A 21,220-nucleotide genomic window follows, 5' to 3' on the forward strand; every position below is an offset into this window, starting at 1 on the left:
TGTCTGGTTTGAACAAAACAGCATCATCACTGAAACCAGGAATATATTCAAAAGCAAACCAAGAGAAGTTTCTATAGCCATATAGGAATATTATGCCAATAGTCTCCAGAAACAACTGTAACATTTTTGGACTAGTTGTGTATCTGTAGGATCTGTTCAGTACCAAAGTTTTGCAGTGGAAGTGTTAAGGACTTACTTTTATTCTGCAACTATCACCTCTTTCACATTCTCACTTCAGATGGTTTTGCAGGTGCATCCAAGACAGTTTTGCCTTCTGATGGTCATTCCACTGTGGCTGGGCTTTGATAACACAGTGCTGAGCTGCATCTCGTATAATCTGCATTTAGCAGAGCCTTTACTACAGGCTAATTGGAGTCCCAGCTTCCACAGCATAGGTAAGAGTCGATCCTGACTGAAAACAGTAGATTTACATGATGTGCTCATTACTCTGTCAAAATATCCACTTTACAGGACCTCGGTTATCAGTCTAATTGCACACTCTAGCTATTGTGTTTGGCATTCATAATATTTAAAGCAGAGAATGGAAAAAATAAAGAAAAAGAAAATAAGCTCTGCTTGCCAAAAGTGGCAATTGAGGAGTCTGAAGCAATATCTAAGTGCTTTTCTTTTCTTCTTTCCTTCACATCACATTAGGTTGAGAACACCAAAACCCTGTTCTTGTGCTCTCTTGAGGACACCCCTGCCATAGCACTGGAGCTCTGTATCTGCCCAAAAGGAATAGCACTCATTCCTGCTGCAAGTGTGCACAGGATTTCTGCAGCTGTCGACACCACAAACCTGAGACGTGGCCAAGGCTCCCTCCAAGCTTAGGAGGCTCTGCTTTGGGTAGCAGCTACTCCTCTGTGAAGGATGAGCAAAATAAAAATTGCAAATTCATAAGAGAAACACGGCTGGAAATGAAAACTTTTAAACCAGAAGGGATTATTTTTCCCAGCAGTTGGATATTTGTCAATATTTAGAGTCAGATTCCTCTTGCAGTGAAAACTTCTGTAAGAAAAGTTTATTAGGGTCAGCAAATAAAGTGTGTGTCTCAGTAAGAATGATGCAGAAGGCACATGCCTAAGAAGGGTCTCAGGATGCAAAGGCACACAGGAGATGAAGTATCTTGTACAGAAGTTTCTAAAGTAAAAAGATTAAAACTTAAGCTATGCCAAAGGCCAATTCCTGCTTTTAGGAGAAATGTATTAAGTTGAGCCCAAAGATATATATTTCAAGGTGGCAGCAATTTCTCACAGGAAACAATTAGTCACCAGAATAGAATTTATCCAGACAGTGTCCCAATACTGTCAATCGTTCTCTTAGGCTATTAAAATCAGCACAAAAAATAAGTAACTGTTGGATCACGCATTCATCAATTGGTGATGATGTTACAGCTAACATTCATTTAGCACAAACACCCAGAGGTTACCAGCTGGCAGTGTTGAGTCCAATGTAATTTCCACAGCTAGAAATAACATCCTGAACATTTACAACTCAAGTCAAATCTATTCTGTACTCTTTTCTTCCAATTATCTTACCCTTCCTGCCATCTCATCACCTTTCTCTGCCCTTTTTCCTCCATCATTATCTCTTCTAAGTCTCTAGAGAACAGAAAATTTTTTCAGTCTTTTTCAATATCTTCACCTATTTCAGATTTGCATTAATGCAGTGATGAATTGACCTAGCTATTTGAGAAAACTATTCACCCTCTGCTTCATGTATAGCAAAAATAATTCACCCATCTAAGATCTGTACAATATGCTAAATATATCTTTCTCCCTTGATTTACAATCTCTTCTTGACTGAAAAGAAACTTAGAAACTTTCAGGTATCTGGAATGGATCAGGATTACATGGCCTGGCATTCATGACCTCAGCTAAATTCACAAAAGTAACACAGGTTGCATCTATAAACACACCAGTGACTGTTGTCCAAATGCACTGAGACCAAATAGCACAGCAAAGTCTGTTCCTGGTCAGCTCCCAAACCCAGGGACAGGGTGTGCAGGTTGCCTACCTGCTGGGAACAGCCTGGCTGCACCTGGGGCTCTTCTGGCATGGTGCTCATGCCCCAGCCCACAGCAAGGCTGGGAGTGCACCTGGAAATATTTTGCATTATGAAATATTGGATTTGAGAGCCCAGAAAGGATACCTAGCATTAGGTTACTGGTGTAGACACAGCCAGCCAGGATGACACCAAAGTCTTGGTCCCCATAAACCAGACTTGGAGCAGCTGGGTATAACCAGAGAGCAAAGATCAGTAAGCACCTTCATTACTCTCCAGGAAAACTGAACACACGTCATGATTTTTTTCACGACTTTTGGAATCCACCACATATGATGAAGACAGACATCAGTACAGCTCACCTTTCCTTTTCATCAGGATTTCTGACTGCTCACGGGGCTGTCAGGCCAATTGCAAACACCCAGCCTGGGCCCTAGCAGGAAACAGCACAGCCCCACTGTTCCCAAAACATAATGCAATTGTTCTGTTAGATCGTGAGCTTTACTCACAGCCTTTATTGTGGTGTCTCATGAAGCTCAGAAGACCAGTCCCACCACATCAGAAAAACAAATTTGAATCCCCCATAAAATCTTTTCATTCTATTCATTAGGTCTCCTATATGAAGGTAAGCTAAGCAGCCACAAGAGCACAGCCACTGAACAAGTTCACCTGAGACTGACCTAAACCACCTGCTCTGTTGCCCTACTCTGATACTCTCACCTTACTCTGGTGTTAACTGGTGTTCCTTCATTGGTTGTTTTCATCTCCACCCAGCAGTAAAACACTTGGTCAGGTGTTCCTGCTTCCCTCAGTTTGTAGATTTATGCAAATTTTGATACCAACCTGAGGAGCAAAGCTATGCTAGGGGGCATTGTCCAAGGTGACATTGCTCCCAAAATATTTTAGAAAGACCATCTTTCATAGGGAAGTGCTAATTTCCAGTTATGTATCTTTATATGTGTGTACATTGAGCAACCCACCCAATACCTGAGACTGAACAAATAATTTCTTTTTTCCAGAATCCCCTTTTCCCTTCTTTTTTTAATCTCCTCTTTCTTTTGATGACATGTTGGAGTATTAGATGAACTCAGAAATGTATGAGCATTTTTGCTGCAATATGTGTTCTTCAGTTTCCACAGGATTTGAAACTTAGTCTTATTGTAGCTGGCAACAGTAATGTACTTTTATGGGCCTGTCATGGAATACATGCAGTTTCCATAGACTGATGAGTCAAAAGAAAAATACATCACAGTATATAGCCACTCTGAGAATGCAGCTAACACTTCTTCATGGCTTGTTAAATAAATCAAACATACTGTTTTGTCTATACTAGGAAAATGACCTATAAGCTGACAAAAGTAAATGGTTAGACTTCTCCCTCTGCTGCTTTAGAAAATGTTCTGGCAAGTTAAAAACTTTTAGCCAGGCTATTAAAAATAAGATAACTTCAGTGTTTCAAAACTCTTGAGAAACGGTCCAATTTTTTTTTTTTTTCAGTTCCATGTCAGCACTTTGATACATGGTAGTTTTTATTTTTGCAAAAAATATTCTGTATTTTGTCATGTTGTTTTCAGAGCAGCCAGTGGATGCTTCAAACATCTTTTCATGATCGAGGACAAGTCACATAATGCCAAATCTACCTCCACTGGTATCTGGCAAGTAACCTGGCTCTTGTCCCAGTCCAAACTCATGTTGTAAGAAATGTATTTAAAACATGAACACTTTCAGGAACACCACTCGTGTTGCCCATGGGACACTCAGATATCTGGGGAAGGATGAACATGGATAAAATGCTGAACACTAGAGAGGAACAGTCTCAAGGTGGGACCAAGCTAGCAGCTGACATTTCTACAGCCCAGTTATCTATGCTTGAAATACCCATGACAAAAAAAGGTCTGATAAAAAACAGGACTGCATTTTATTTTAAGATGGAATCGTTATTATCAGAAATGCCTCTGATGGTGACAAAAGTGACTTTAAGTATTTATTCAATTTAATTTCTAAAATGAAGGTTATAAATCAACCCCAGACCCTTCCTGAAAAACACCGTTATCCTCCAAGCTCTTATGAGCATTTACAGAAGAATGATTCCTTTCTGTGTCAGATGTTATGAAAGACAGTTCATACGTCAAATAATGTGATTTATAGGTTGAGATTGTGAAGTTAAATTTAATAAAGTTCAGAGAAGATGCATGAGCCTCAAAAAGCTTTTTAATTGAGATCTTTCAGAGTTGAGATGCTACCCTTGTTTCATACGGGCTGCTCTATGTTCTTGTGTAAGCTGTGGTTCCTGATAGATCCAGCAGAACCACCCACCACAGAATGCTTACCTTCATTCCTCTTCTTTTTTCTCTCCACAAGAATTTAATTGATGATGGCTTGTGTACACACATCTCATTAGTTTCTTCAGTTATCATGAAAAACTAAAGGACTTTCCAGTAATTATGTTTGTTTCTTAAATTGCCAGCTTTTAGTTTTGATGATGTAATTTCTCAAAGAAAGATTAATATACTTAGTTATTATTCCCTTTTGTTCAAGGAGTTGTTAGGAGATTTATTACTATTTTAATGTTTTAGAACTCCAGATCATAAACTTTTGAAAATCAGTTGTTCTGGTCAGGGACAGTACCACAGACTCATGAAAAAGGTATCATGACAGAATTTCCTTCAAATATACTTTTCAATATTGGTTTAGTTTTGACATTTTGAATTGAAAGATGTAGGATTCCATTTCAATTCATCCCAATTAAATTGATTCCATTCATTTAATCCCAATACAAAAAAAAAATAATAACAAAAAAAAAGACATTATTTTTACAGAATTTTATTTTAGGAAAAATTACAGTATTTAAATTACTGGATTTTAATCACCAAAATCGTACTTTAGACAGGATTTCTAAAAACTGATATGGCCCTAAGAGAGTGTGACAGAGCCTGGAAAGACAGACTAGGCCAAAAGAACTTTGGCATTTAAACATGCTGTAATTGTCTTATTCCCCTTACACCATGACACAAATGTTCCATGTTAGATTAACATTCCCGTTTCTGAAACGATACAGGGTTGGTAGCTCCTGTTACAGTCCATTTGTACATTTACAGTGCAATTAATAAAACAAACAGCAAAACCTAACTCTGAAAAATGAAACTAATCTAGCTTCAATTACTATAGGAAAAATGTAGATTCAGCTGTTTCCTTCCATTAGTGTGTCAGGAATTGACTCATAGAAGGAAAACTCATGGATTCCTGCTAACTATCTTAAATAAGTTATAATTACAATGTTAATGTATTTGATGCCAATTATTATTGCATCTAAACTGCAAGTAGAAATACATTAAAGAGAATGCTAGTTCAGCAACAATCAATGAAAATGTTATTTTAAGTAATTATTTCTGGGAACAACATATTTAAGGACTATTCCATTCATACTTGCAAAGTCCCTTTCCCCATGGTAGAAATAAAAATGTAGTTTCAAATATTAAATAAATGAAATATTATTAAAATGTTTAAAAGCTTCAAATGGCTTAGTGTTAACAGAACAGATGTGACCATTATTCATGGATCATTTACAATTTATGTGCTTTGCCCTTGTTGCAGTTCAATAAAAAAAGTCATTATTTGAAGATAATGTGCATAATATCTTGAAATTCAGCTGAAATTTGAGACAGAGAAGTCAGAGGTCTGGAAAATGCTACTGCAGCCTGCAAGTGTAGACACTCCAGAAATATATTACAAAGTTATTTTGAATCAATTTAGGATTTTTCAAAGCTAATTTTTTTATAGAAACATATAAGCCTGATACAAGGAAAGAGTTATTCGGGGTAGACTAGACTAATTTTGGGAAGGCTCAGGCTCAAAATTTCCCTTTGCTATCCCAGGATGAAATACAAGTTCTCCAGCAGTCCAGTAGCTCATTCTGGTCAGGGCTTTGACTCACCAGACATTTGAATGTGCAGTGTTTGAGGTGAACACTTCAAGTGAAAACAGTAAGGGTCAATGATATTAGTTTTTGGATAAAATTCTACAATACTAATTGTGTTAGTCTGCGTCCCTGAATGTCAGTAGATCCTCATACAGAATCATAGAACCACAGTTCCACCTGGGTTGGGAGGGACCCATCAGGATCACTGAGTTGAACTCCTGGCCCTGCCCAGGACACCCCCAAGAGTCACACCCTGTGCCCCAGAGCATTGTCCAAACACTCCTGGGGCTCTGTCAGGCTGGGGCTGTGACCCTTCCCTGGGAGCTGTTCAGTGCCCAGCCACCCTCTGGGGGAAGAACCTTTCCCTGATATCCAACTTAAACCTCCCTGACACAACTTCATGGAATTTCCTCAAGTTCTGTCACCAGTCAGGAGAGTGAAGAGATCAGCACTTGAAGACAGATTGGTCAACTATAACAATTGCTAGAGATATCAAATATAAAACATTGTTAGTGCACAGAAGCATCTTGAATAGTGTCCTGTGTGCCTGAAATGTTTTGTAACTCTAGACTACTACATTTCTTTTTCATTTTCTGCATTTCTCATATACACATATAGTGTAATATTTAAATCTTGATATCCTGTGATGGTATCTAAGAAGTGTAGGAAGGATAAAAGACATCATAATGCCTAATACATTTTAAGGTAGTGCTTATTTCAAGTTTAATCTTTGGCATGGAAAAAGAAAACAAGAAAGAATATTTATCATCTGATTTTAACTTAGTAATGAGGATCTAGCATTCTTTCTGTTTCACAATAAATATTTGATCTTCAGTCTTTCAGCATTGTTATGTTTATCTCTCAGATCACATTAACCTATGACTGTTTCTGTACAGTGTCTAGTTACACAGTGGAAACTTCCACACCTCCTGATAAAGAAAAAAAGTTAGTGGTATTTCAAGAAAGGTAGACAAATACAAAACAGAGAACTCCACAGGTTTCTAAGAACAGATATACCATATATTTGGTAAAGAAATCCCAAGACTACAGCTTGCTGGTACCTTGGAAAATATACTTGGGAAGTTTTGTATTACAGTCACAAGGATGTATTTTTCTTCAAGCCTTCAATAGAGTATTAGATTAGCTCAGATCATTCATATCAAGTGAAGAACACTTATGTATGTAAATAATTAGGTCCTTTTGGACCTAATTTGGAATCAATTTGGGGTTCAAATACTTTCTATTATAACAGAGTGCAATTATACTAAAGCTGTGTTCACTCAAGACAGAACACAATTTGGCTTTTAATTTGTAAAAGGTGCTTACCTGGCACCAAGAGTGAGCTAAGGGATGGACAGAACACTGTAGGTTAGGCAGTGGCCTCAAGTAAGACAGCTAAAACTCAAAAATACAAGATCAATGTGCATTGTAACCATCTGCAGCCAATCAAGCTATTCACAAACTGCATAATTTTCATATTGTATGTCCCCTCCACCTTTTTATTTTTTGAGTGGTACAGGTCATTAGATAAGGTGAAAAACTCTGCATCCCATTACTATTACCAGTACAAAAACCAGAAAGTGCTATCACACTACATAAAAGCCCAGCAAATATCTGAAGCTGGTGGTGTAGCTGAAGCTAGTCATTGCTTGCCCAGCATTTTCTCACACTCATGTGTGACCAAAAGATTCAGAGGCTAGCATGGAGAAGATAAGGGAAATTCCAGGTGACAAAAGGGCACTTGTCTGTTGTCCTGTGACAGTAATTTTTAAAAAACAACTGAGTTTTGAATTTTCTCTGAATCAACTAAAAAAGAAAATTAAAAAAAAATAACGGTTGGTTTTGATATTCCACAACTTTAGGAGAGATGTTTAGTTCAGGTGTTTTCAAAAATAAATGGGACAGGATTTCCACACACTATTATAGCAATGTGGAGAGAAACTAAGCCAGAAATGAACAGATTAATATGATATTTAAATATTCCAATTAAAAAAGACATCTTAAAAATATTAATGAAAAATATAACTCCCTGCAAAACTTAATACCTTTAACAAAGGAGGTCACCAAAAATCTTTTCTTTAGCTTTCCAGCCTTCCATACTCTGAACTGATCCAGCAACAAGGAGAAAATGAGAGATCCATGAAAGCATTTTAAAGATTTTCTTACCACAGATTGACTAAGAAGGGATGTTCCAGGCCTTGCATTATCTGCAGCTCCCGGAAAACATTGCGAACTTCATCTCTCTCAATGCACTTCTGTTTATTCATATACTTCATGGCATACATTTTCTTGGTGTCTCTCTTCTGTACAATGCACACCTAATTGGCAGCAAAGTAAAAGAAAAATTTTGACACCTTGAGAAAGTGAATTTAATTGTGACTTTGGAAAAAAAGAGTCTTTAATGATATTTCAATAATTGAGATCTGTATACTACAACTGAGTAACACCTTCAGTAAGTTCACTTCACAACTCTGCAGGATTCTTTGCAATAGATTGTAATTAAAAATTAACAAAAAAGCAACCCAACCCTGTGTGAGAAGAAAATGGGGACACAGAAAAAATATCATTACTTTCAAAAGTTACATGGTAAAGCTGAGAGGAATACGCTGCAATGGCTGAAATCACTGGCTATTTAATTAGTCAGAGAAATTACTGCCTCCTGGCTAGGAAAATGTGCAGCCATTGTCCTCCTTCCCACAAGTCAATACTCACATCTTGATTACTGCATCATAAAGCTTGCCTGTGTTCCCAAGGCCCAATATTTCATCTAAATATCAGAATTATGCTCCCTTAATTATTGTTGAAAAGAAAAAGTATTTTCATACAGATATTCATCATAATATTTCTGAATTCACAAGAGACCATTACAATGATTTAGTCTCTGGCAGTAAAATAAAAGTCAAATAATGTAAATGCATGAAGAAAATCTTAGTCAAGAGAACTCCCATGGGAAGTCTGGGTTGTCTTCTGTCATGGTATTTCACCTTGAGAATGTGGCTGGAGAATGTCACAAGCACTACAAAGCGTCAGGTTAAGTATGATTTTTGGCAACAGAGAAATACACAATTGTTCTGAATGTACTGGAAACATCTGGTTTAGGTATCCCAGGTCTGTAGTGTCTAAGCTCAAAGGTATTCTGGTTCCACCTGATGTAGGTATTACTTTTTTATTTGTATATTTAAGTAAGGACACACACATGCACACATGCACACTCCCATATTATACATAAAAAAATTGTACTGTACACTCATAAATTCATGGTAAGAGATCAGATTACAACATGGTGATAACCAAAGATAAATCCTTTGTGTCTGAGTTCAAGGAATTTATGCACCCTATATTTAGGAGCAATCAGGATTGACCAAGGCAACTTCCCACAGCTGAAACTGGGAGAACAAGGCCAGTGAAGCCAAACCACATTTATTTCTCTGAAACTCTATTTTTGTAAAATGTGTCATTGAGCACGAATCTACTCCAAATAGAGAAGTTCATAGATACTTTTAACCTCTAATGATAAAGCATGATTAGGTAGGGTTTCTAATTACCCTTCCTAATATCAGGAGATGTTCTGGGGTCAAGGAAAACATGCATAGTAACATTTTGTTTTGAGCCCATGAATGTTTTGAGCCCAGTGTTGCACAATGGTGAGTACTGAAGTTTTGTTTCATTTTTCACCGTGGACTGTTATGAAAAATCTGTGTATTGTTGATGCCCTTAAGATAACTAAAGATTCACATTTACATGGAAAGAACCTTGGCTGTGGAGCAATGAGGAATTGTGTTTGGCCTTTTGGAGGGAGAAAAAGTAGCAAGTAGGATAGAGCTGAAACTGAGGGGGAAAAAAAGGGAAGGAAATAAATTGTTCAAGCTCCCACAGGTCCTTCAAAAACGTAAGCATAATTTTCAGGGGCAATCCTGACACCCTGTCTTAGAATAGGTGGAGACTCCAATTTAGCGAGTCACATCATGAAGTACAACATTTGGGGATTTTAGCTCAGAAACTAAGTCCAGAAATTCAGTCATGTACATTACTTTGCATCATGATTTTATGTACAACTTGGCCAAGAGTTAGGTATTTGCAGAAGTCTCCTAGTCCATTACATTAAGTCTCCCTATTGAAGAGTTGACTAGAGAGACTGCTGAGAGAATGGGGTTTTACTCAGCTGAGAATCACAGGTTTGTCCAATGTGGCAAACCAAGATCATATGCAGCACCAAAGTATCTAATGTAAACAAACCAGTTTTGAAACACTGCTGGGACTCCAGAAGACACTCAGTTCTCTCACCTGGCAGTAAAAACAAGGGTGTTCAGCACAGCTGAAACAGACCTTCTGTTGTTGGTAGAAGCTTTCCCAACACACAGCTTCAAAGCAGAATTGTAGTAAACATTTTCTAGCAATATGTACCTACGCAAATCCTTTAACATGGTTACAAAATCAATAGGATTTTAATGAATATAATGAAGCTACTTGCTACTAAAAATCATGAAACTTGACCTGCATTCATGTTGATGTTATTGTGAAAAATGCCTGACATTGCTATGACAGCACTGGATCATAGTGAAAATCCTCCCTGGCACTTCTACCAGCTGGCTGTCAGCTCTTCTCCTGAGCATTGAGGACATCAATGGATTAAAACTTTCCATTAAAGCAAGCAAGAAAGGAAAAGCCCTTGAGCTCTTCTCACGTGTGCAGTCTTAATGGGAAATGTTTAACTTGGGTTTTTTGTTTTCCAAAGGAACAATTTTAAAATAGGGATAAACAGATGCTCTGGCACCTCAATAACAAAAAAATTCTGTGGTGACTCATTATGATGAAAGTCTGTGCAGAATTGGCTTATTTACATGTATCAGTATGGAAGCCTGTCACACTCTCCATTTTTCTGTGAATATCATTTACCAAAGGCCAGACAGTGTGATGATTCAGAGCAAATATGTGTTCTGAACTCAACAACTATCCAGCTTCATAGTCAGCAGAGAGGGACAGCCATCTCCACATAAAGTATGGATCTAAAGAGTTACAGGGGACTACCTCTGTATCTGGAATGGTTTCCCTTTGATGTCCCCTAAAGAGACTGTAGATTACCAGTTTGGATATAGACATCTGTGTTGTACATGTTTAAAGGTGGGCATTATGAACCCCATCAATTTTCCCTGGAATGGTGCTATTATAGTGTTATTTTAAAAAAACTCTTCTGAAAATATTCCCTTTCTAAAGAGTTTTTTTTATATATCATAGGGTTATCACAGGGTGGTGTCTTTTGTAATTTCTTGTAGAAGCTAACAGTGCGCTGCCTTAAAACCTATCAGGTTAGAAGAAATTTGACCAGAGAGTGACTTGGGGACACTTTCCCTTAGAAAATGCTTCCTTCCTTAAAAAAAGCTTAGAAAAAGCTTCCCTTCCCTGGAGAAGGAAGCCAATAGATTACAGCTGTAGGGCTAAGCTCCATTTTTCAAGAGCAACATGTACTGTGGCTCACTTCTAAACTACTTTCTTGGATTTCCTCTGATTTCACATGCAAAAAACATAGAAGCTTGCTGAAGGAAGCTGCATAATGCTATGTTGGCTGAGCAGCCATGGGTAGTTTCAATGAAGTTCTTCCCAGAGCAAAAGATGGTGATGGATGAAACATCAGACTTGCTGCAAAACACAGATTTCTTCTGTTTCCTACTAGAAGAGACTGATAGCTGCTATGTGCATGGTCTGAAAGAACAAGGGGCACTTAGTCTCAATTTTGGCTTGAATTTAGCACAGGAGTACTTTGACCTCTCAGACTGCCACAAGATGTGGTTTCACAACAGGTGATAAAAGAGGAGAGATGTAAACCCACAGCCAGAGAAACCTCTGCACAGGGCCACTGTTAGGTGGAGAGCTGGAAGCTGGGGTGCACACTCAGCCATGCTTTTGTGTGATATTTTGCATCTCACATCAGCGGATGGGATGGGGCAGCAGGAGCTGCCGTGAGGACTCCCAGCCCAGCAAAGGGGCTCTGCCACTGCACGGGAAGAAGCACTCACCCCAACACAGCAGACTACAAGACAGAAATCAGATACACTCCAGATGGGAACTGATGAACCTGCTGTTGAGCATCTGCCTGAAATACTGCTCCCTTGTCTGTCGTACCCATGTGCTCTGAAAAATGAGTTCTCATAGTCTTAGCCTGCAAGCAGAGCTGAAAGATTTATACAAAGAGGCTGGAGAATGGATATCATAAGTTTGTCTTTAGGCTGCCAGGGGATTTCCTTTAAACAGGGAGATTCATTCCCAGATTCCCCTGAGCAAAGCACATCTGGAGCAGCTGAAGCATCTGCTTTGTATCCTTTCATATTAACTCAAGCTAAAAACCAGGTTGTTATACTGTCAAACAGTATTAATATTCTGCAGTTGTGTGCTATGTTGCTTTTAGGATAGAAGCATATTTTTTTTTCTGAAATATTTTGCATACTATTTGCTAAAGTACCCTTAATCAATGCAGACATGATTCTGGGCTCCCATCTGGTTTACACCACTGTAATTTCAATTACTTCATCACAGGAAGTCACTATTTCATACAACCAAATTAATCAGAACTAAGCCTTGTGTCTCAGCATCTTAGACAAACAGGAGAGAATTTGTATATTGAAATTATAATTTGAATTTAATTTAAGGAGGTCATATTGTTTAATAGAACTACTCCCATGAACAGGGAAGTCAGAGAAAATTGGTACTATAATATCTCTGTACCTGAATACAAATTATTTTGCAGCAGTAACCCTGCAATTATGTGGTTATTGTTGCAGTAAAAGACAATGACAATTCTTGTATTTCAATCCTCGTTGGTTTTGTACTTACTGGATGATCTTCAAATATATAATTTTTTGCAATATTTTGTTTGAGAAGAGTGATAGTTCTACATATAACAATATGAAAATAATAGCCAGATTAAGCAGGAGACAGCACTTCTAATGTATTACATGTCTCTGTCTCTATTTCTCTTCCCTCACAAAAGACCTCTCATCCTTTCACATCATACAGGAAAATAAAACAAGCCTATGTACTTTATGAAGGCTTGTTGGTTGATTTTGATCCACTGTTCTCCATGGCATTCAGGTGAATATTTCTATGATATTTCTAGAAATATCTAATTTTCTTACAGGTTTATATGAGTGTGGTTCTTGTGAACCTGCTTTGGGGAATCTGTGTTGGTGAAAATGGAGTTGTACAATCATCAGAGAGCATGTTTAAAGTATTAATTTCCTCTAAACTTAAAGCCTTATTTTGCAGTTGTCAATTGCAATATGAAAGTCCTTGGTGTAACAGGTTTCTTTGTCCCAAATAAGTACAGACTTCTGACAAATCACCTTGTTTTTCCTTCCATGGGCAAGGGAAAGAAAGAAGCCCATTTAAAAATGACCTATTATAACATAGCCAAAAGCACAACATGGTAAATCAGTCACCATTTCAAACGTCTGTCTCTGTGAGTCAGTCTTGCCTTTATTGTTCATTTAGAAGCCTCGTTGTTGGCAACTTTTTCCTATTATTGTCCTTCTGGAAGTACCTGGCAGCAGAAAATGTCAAAAAAGGCTGCAAGACTGTTAATCTCTATTGAGGGGTGTTTACTGCTCGGGGTCTGTTGTGCTCCAGCATCTTGCAGCGTATAACACCATGTTCAGTATCACGCTTTCCTTAAACTGCCTGCTCCCTTTATGGCTCCTCTGTGGCCTTTTCTGTTTTCTGAGAGCCATAGGATGTTTTAAGACATGCTCTATTTTTTTTTTATTTTATTGCTCTTGGTACAATATCGCCGTCTCTCTCTCTCTCTCAATATTTCTTAAATTACTCTGGTTGCTACAGTAACCGTAGGCCTCTGCAGGAAATTGCTGCAGGAGGTATCTGGTCCAGCAGAGCCTCTGTGCTGCTCAGCTCGCTCTTGTGCACAGAGCTCGAGGTGATGCTCAGCACCTCAGCTCCTCCACTGGGGCTGGCTGCTTCAGCAGCTCTGATCTGTGCCCCCAGCTGGCTTCAGAATTCAGCTCCCTGCCTTTGCCTTTGGCATTCTCGATTCACAGTCCCAACATTTGTTGTCACAGGAATTCCTAGGCCACTCGGTATCAAATATTTTGCATCTCAAGTGCTTGTCTTATCTGAGAAGTGACCACCTGCTTTCAGCCACAGCCCAATTCTTCTTAGGGACACCTTAAATCAGATGCCGTCTCATAGACACTCTTGCATATTTTTCAGAAAAAGATACACCACAGCAGTTTTGAGGAGGGTAGGAAGAGAAGAGAAACCAAAACCATGATGTTTTTTTTCTGGAAACAAACAGTCTCACTTCAAAAGTGTCCTTTGAGAGTTCATGTTGCACCATGTTACAGGACAGATAAAGGAGGTGAGGTCGGAGCCTGTGTAGGACCAACACAGCCACAGCTTCTGTGTAAGTTGGCAGATCATTTGTTCAAGCCAGGTGGCTGGCAAGCTGTGGCATAGTGTGTGCCACTCACGGGGCAGCTGCCCACACTCCTGGGCACATGCATACCTACCTGGGGTATTGTCTGTGCACACTGACACTGCCACAGACCCGGGGTATTGTCTGTGCACACTGACACTGGAACAGACCCGGGGTATTGTCTGTGCACACTGACACTGGAACAGACCCGGGGTATTGTCTGTGCACAGTGACAATGGCACAGACCTGGGGTATTGTCTGTGCACAATGACACTGCCACAGACCTGGGGCACTGTCTGTGCACAGTGACACTGCCACAGACCCGGGGTATTGTCTGTGCACAGTGACAATGGCACAGACCTGGGGTATTGTCTGTGCACACTGACACTGCCACAGACCTGGGGTATTGTCTGTGCACAGTGACAATGGCACAGACCTGGGGTATTGTCTGTGCACACTGACACTTCCACAGACCTGGGGTATTGTCTGTGCACAGTGACACTGCCACAGACCTGGGGTATTGTCTGTGCACAGTGACAATGGCACAGACCTGGGGTATTGTCTGTGCACAGTGACACTGCCACAGACCCGGGGTATTGTCTGTGCACAATGACAATGGCACAGACCTGGGGTATTGTCTGTGCACAGTGACACTGCCACAGACCTGGGGTATTGTCTGTGCACAGTGACAATGGCACAGACCTGGGGTATTGTCCGTGCACAGTGACACTGCCACAGACCTGGGGTATTGTCTGTGCACAGTGACACTTCCACAGACCTGGGGTATTGTCTGTGCATAGTGACACTGGAACAGACCTGGGGTATTGTCTGTGCACAATGACACTTCCACAGACCTGGGGTATTGTCTGTGCATAGTGACACTGGAACAGACCTGGGGTATTGTCTGTGCACAATGACACTTCCACAGACCTGGGGTATTGTCTGTGCACACTGACATGGAACAGACCAGGACAGGGACCAGTGGTACCCAAGCAAGGTGCAGGGCACTGCTCTAAAAGAAGCCTTTCTGGCTTCAGTGACCTTGCTTTGCCAAGTAGCTCTTTGCTTATGCTTTGATGTTTGTAAATAACAATAAATTGTTTGTTTGTCTGCTTGCTTGTTTGCTTGCTTGCTTGTTTGCTTATTTGTGGAAGATCTTTAAGCTAGTAATGCTTAGCATATTCCAGTTACTAGTGATTCCAAGTACATTGGAAGAGGGCAGATTAGAAATTCTGATGAAGTTTTATTTGTATATTAAAAATTTGCCAAGTGAATTCAGAAGTAGACGATTTGAAACCAAAAATGCTGAACTCTGATTTAAGTAGCAATTCCTTTGTGAGGGTCAGCATGATTTGGATATGTTTTTAACTTTTTTTTCCTGTACATAACTTACACTCTTGGACCTTCATTCAGATCGACATGGTATTCCACCTCTGTCATATTGTGATAATAAACAATCACAGATCTCTGCTGCCCTGACTTTATGGGGATTTTAGGTACCTTTTTGCTCATGCAGCATATATTCCTATTGACCTCAAAGATGTTTTCTGCTGAAAACTACTGAATTGAATAAGGACCATGCCATGAAGGACCATGCTGTTCTGCAAGAAGTATTTCTGGCCTCTCTAAAATTAAATCATTGTTCTGCATGGTGGCCAAGAACCAGCAAAATCCTTTGTGTGTTCTTAATGCATGGCTACAGAAGTGCCTCAGCAGCAATAAGCAGGCATATACTCAGGAATCATTAAAATCAGGATCTAGACAGCTGTTGGTTTATCAGCCACCTGATCAAGTATCAGTTATATTTCACCTTCAGATGTATTCCCATGGGAAATGGTTTCCAGTATTTCTCAAATATTATTTTCTCTGATTTTCTGTCTTTGTATTTATATTAAATGTGGCTACGTGGCTTTGTATTATAAATTTATAACCTTGTTATGATCACTATTATAGGAAAGAAAGGTTGTCTACCCAAGTGTAAACAAACCATTAATCTTCTCTGTTCCAGAAAAATCCTTTTGAATTGAACAAACATTTACTCAATGATCATAATTATATTATATGCCAGTTTACACAGTCCCAAGAGGATTTATTCTATGTAAAGTGTCTTTAAAATTTTTCAATTATTTTAAAGACATAAATAAGCTCAGAGATTCAAGAACAAGATCACTTTGGTGGACTGTCTAAAGAATTTGTTGATTTTTGTTTCCAGGACAGATTTTTAAATTCGGCTGATCTCCATTTGGGATAATTAATTATTATTATTATAATTTTTGCTCAATGAATTTTAGTTAATAGATCATATTATAAATAATTTAATGACTAGACAGTTCATACTGGTGGTCAGATATCCTTAAGAAGACAAAGACTACAAAACCCATGCTCTTTTACCATAATCAAGTAAGAAAACCACAAAGGTATTATTCCCTATTAGACATTTGACTGCTAAAAATAAGTTGACTCTTACCTTTCCAAAACTCCCTTTCCCGATAGCCCGCAATATTTGAAAGTGGTCAAAGTTAACTGCAAAATAAAGGAGAGAAGAAAAGGAAAATAATTTGTAGTGTACCAAGTCAGAATCAGAAATCAGATAAGAAATTACATCGTGTCCCACTAATGTCTCTAGCATGTGGTATTCAATATTTTTTCTTAAGACACCAAAGAAGAAGTCTGCTTTAAAATATGCTGCAACCATTTTCTTCATCAATTCATCTTGGACCAATGCCTTCAGTGCCCAGTATCTCCAAAAAGAAATATATCTCTGTCCTAACCAAGTAACAAGAAAAAAGTTAGCATTATGCAGCCATTAGCAAAAAGTGCTCAGCATTTTCCAGAAAACTTGAGATCTGTTAAAAGGACACTGAATAATTCAAGTAAATAACACCCTCTTCCTACAGATAGACAATAACATATGGTCAGTATTTTTACAGTAGTCACTCTTCAGGATAATTCCTGTATTTTGTTCAATGAATGGATGCTTGTCCCATTATGAGGTAGTATGATCAGCCTTTCCAAAGCTTTTCACCTTAATGTAATACATAATGCTAATATTGTAAGACTATTTAATAATTTTATTTTAAGTTTATTTCAAGAGATTGCATTTTAGGTCGGCAGTAGAATGGATTTACTTGCACTTCAGGAAAATCTGACAGCACAGTCTGCTCTAGACACTGAAGTGCTTTGCTGGGAGGGTGAGTGAGATTTCATTTCTCAGAAATGTGATTTTTATTGGTGTTACATGAATTTAAACACAGCATGACCTCCAAATCTTCATAGGTATATCTTGTGGTTTAAAAAAATTCCAAGATCCTGAACAAAATTGATGCAAAGTCGCTGAAGTACAAACACAACAATGTGTGACATAGTTTTTGCAGTCATTTCTCAGAAAGGAATCACACTTAGAGCTAAATTCAGTGAACCAGAGATGACAAAGTTCAGTGCAATATAACAGGATTTTTTTAAATTAAAACTTTCTTTTGTTCCTGGCTTTGGCCACGGACCTTCATCTGTGCCTGTCATTGATGTAACAGTAACTAGCAAAATTGTGGAGACAGATTGTCACTGGAAAAATCATAGAACCATAGAACGGTTTGGGTTGGAAGGGACCTTAAAGATTACCTTGTTCCAACCCCCCTGCCATGGGCAGGGACACTTTTCCCTGGACAGTTTCTCAAAGACCCTTCCAACCCGGCCTTGAGCGCTTCCAGGGACGGGCCACCTGCAGCTTCTCTGGGCAACCTGTGCCACGTCCACCCAAAAATGTGATAACAAGAACAAATACAACAAAAATGTGACTCACATCAAGATGAAGGAAAATTTTATAAACTCATAATACTTTAAATATTTGCCAAAAAAGTTGCCCATCTCAAGCTAAGCTTTTCATAGAAAGTTGAAAGGTTGATAGCTATCAAGCCTCCAATAATATCCTACTTTATCTGTTGCAATAATATCTCATTTACACTAGTAACACCACCAAGCATTTGTTTGTTTATACTTGCTTAGACTGCCTTCAAGGAAACATGGTTGTTCCTTTCATTAGTGCAGCATAGCAACCACCTTCCTGGCAATTGCTGGAGACAAATCAAGCCCAGAGCTGACAGAGCTGAGAGCAGCAGACTCTGCTCTACAGAAGCAAAGATGGTGAATAAACAGCTTTAGAATTTGGATACTGAAATAAAATTGCATAACCTTGCAAAGGATTTATAACCTGCTTGGAAAGTGAAAATCTGGAAAGAAATTTTGAGCTAAATCTTGTAAGGGTTAGGGTTGCCCAGATGTTTGAGGAGCGGGGTTGTCTATCAGTGACCTGCAGCTGGGGTCTCTCCTGAGAGATTTTACAAGTGGCAAAAAGCTCTCCTGTAGTTCTTGCTTGCCAGTACTGGTCAACAGGATAGTCAGTTTAGAAAACTCCCTTCCACATAAACTTATACCCACTTAAATCCTGTTCCCACCAGTCATCCCCCCCAAATGCATGACTGGGCTGCCTAAGATGACCCTTAATTTAGCTAGGAATTCAACACAGTGTTGAAAAGATCCTAAATAATATTTTAATCTCATTATTTTATTTGATAGGAAAAAATAATCAAAAAAATTCAGCACAGCATCCTGGTGTTTTCTGTGTCACTTCTCTGTTTTCAAACTTTCCCATGTTTCCTGCTTATTTTGCTAAATATTTTAACAAGCACGTTTCTCAAAAAAAGCTTATTTTGAATTTGTTCTTTACCTTGCAGTCATTCAGCTGAGTCCAAGTGCCAAAACAAGTGAGAAATTGTTGATACAGTCTTTAACTATCTCAATTTGAGTAAAACCATTTTGAAATACATCCATTTGAAGAATGATTTTGTTTTTGTAAAACCAAAATTAAGCATTTATCTGTAGCTATGAAAATGACATTTTTTATTGTCCACAAAACTTCTATTTCTCTGTATCTCCATCTTTCCTGTGTTTATTACTCTGAATGACCAGAACAACCTAATTTTTTAATGAGATTATTTGTAAAGTGGACTTCCATAAGAAAAAATTATTAAATGAGGCACTAGACCATGGAGTTGAAGATGGATTGTTAGTAAACTAAATAAGTGGTTAAAAATTATAGCCACAACAATTTATCAAATTTTCTTAATTTCTATGTTTAATTTGAATAGAAAGTGGGATATTACATTTTCATGTCTTCATTAAGAAAAAAAAGATATTTTTTTTTCTGTAGCTAACAGTCCCATGAGACTTATTGAAATTAAGGTACAAAGATTGCAACACATTTTTTGCAAGAAAAAATAAAGCCAATTTTAAATGACTTGAGGAAATATGTAAACATGCCTGAGCCTGCATCTAAAATGAGCAAGGCTTGCAGTCACTGTGGTTCTCTGGAAAGGGATAATTATAATTCACTAAAGTGAGAGAACTCCGTTTCTTTTGATCATTTAAACAGACTCACAACATTGCAGATTCACAAACTGAGGAAGTTCCTGCTTTGGGATATTAGGAAAGAATAAAAAATGGAGCTACCTTGCAGGTGAGACCAATATCAAATTCACTGAGTAAAACTAAGATGCTTCAAGCACCAGTCCCAGGTAGAACAGAGCAGCACCTTCCTGTTAAGAGGGCAGGGTTGAGCTCAGTTCACTGTCACCTTGGTGCTACATTAGCCATACACCTCAGGTATTTTCCTCAGATGTTTTTAATCTCGCACTCTCAAAATTTTGAGCGAATTTTGTTAAATTTTTTTTTTTTTTTTTTTTTTTTTACATTCCATATGTGCTTTTTTGTCTTTTCTGGTGAAAACTCAATGCCAAAATGTCACAACTTATTCTGAGAAGAATTACAGCTCATCATGACCTCTGCAATTTCCAGTGTTGAAAACATCATCAAGTTCAGATACTGCCATTTCCTCTGTGCAACGAGGACATCACAAGTATTAAATTCTCATCCTCCAAAACATAGTATGACTAGTTCTTATGATGCCTGATGTTGTAGCAAATGACATTTTTCTAGTGCAAAGCCCCACTGAGATAGTGGTGTGGCTGGCAGAAGGACATTTTCTTCAGTATCAGTAATATGACTATTACTCTTTTGAAAATAGCTTTCTTTACTCAAGAGAAAATACTTCAATTCTCAAGGGAATACTTTCTTTTACTCGAGAGAAAAAAAAATATTTTCCAACTCTTTGAGCACTGCTTTCATTTTATTACCACACCATATTTTGGAGGTCTTACACATCATCTCCGAATTTGAGTATAAGAATATGAACTATTTTCAGAAAACAGAATTTGTTTGTATTGTCTTCAAGTAATTTTTCATGCAAGTAAACCCACAGAATAAAGCTTATTATCAACTCTATGAGAGAGTTTCTCTCCAGTTTCCTTATTTCTATCAATTTGGAAAAATCAAGTATCATAATTTCCCCTCCCTCATCTCCCACCTTAATCCCTTAAAACATCACCATTAATTCAAAACTAAGAAGGAATATGTAATAAAATAGATATTTTGCTAAGTAAGAGACAAAATAGATCAACATTTATGGCACCTGTTTCATGTTATGGTTTTAGAGCAATGGGTGCCTGTTAATTTCAGCAATGTGTTGTACATATACATATAAATATTTTGTTTCTTTCCATTTAGTCATACTCAAATAAACCTTAATTTCATTCCATTGCACAGATTCAGTTCTCTATTAACAACTTTTAGTGCAAGTACACCATACCTGAATTAGAATAATATTCTAAAATTAGGCCCATGTGGAGGATTTTTCCAGTAGTTTGATCTTGAACAAATAAGACCCAGATGATGGCAATGGGATTCAGATCTGAATTACAGTTTTCATCCTGCTTGCCATGAAAAGCAAAAAAAATGGGGTCCTAATCATTACAGATAATTGG

At 38.2% G+C, this 21,220-nt stretch overlaps 1 protein-coding gene across 2 annotated transcripts in view; it reads right to left on the reverse strand.

Moving 5' to 3' along the window:
* Positions 1-21,220, reverse strand: part of STK32B (serine/threonine kinase 32B) — a 156,678-nt gene that overhangs the window by 111,711 nt on the left and 23,747 nt on the right. Inside the window, exons 2-3 of one of the 2 annotated variants that reach the window (XM_062493372.1) lie at positions 16,813-16,868; positions 8,090-8,241 (exon numbers count right to left, since the gene is read on the reverse strand). In XM_062493372.1, coding sequence (XP_062349356.1) covers positions 8,090-8,241; positions 16,813-16,868 — 208 coding nt within the window. Of the gene's footprint in view, positions 1-8,089; positions 8,242-16,812; positions 16,869-21,220 lie in introns of those variants that run through there. The other variant, XM_062493373.1, reaches the window with a different exon arrangement.

The sequence above is a fragment of the Cinclus cinclus genome, chromosome 5 (assembly GCF_963662255.1).
Source record: "Cinclus cinclus chromosome 5, bCinCin1.1, whole genome shotgun sequence".
NCBI lineage: Eukaryota > Metazoa > Chordata > Aves > Passeriformes > Cinclidae > Cinclus > Cinclus cinclus.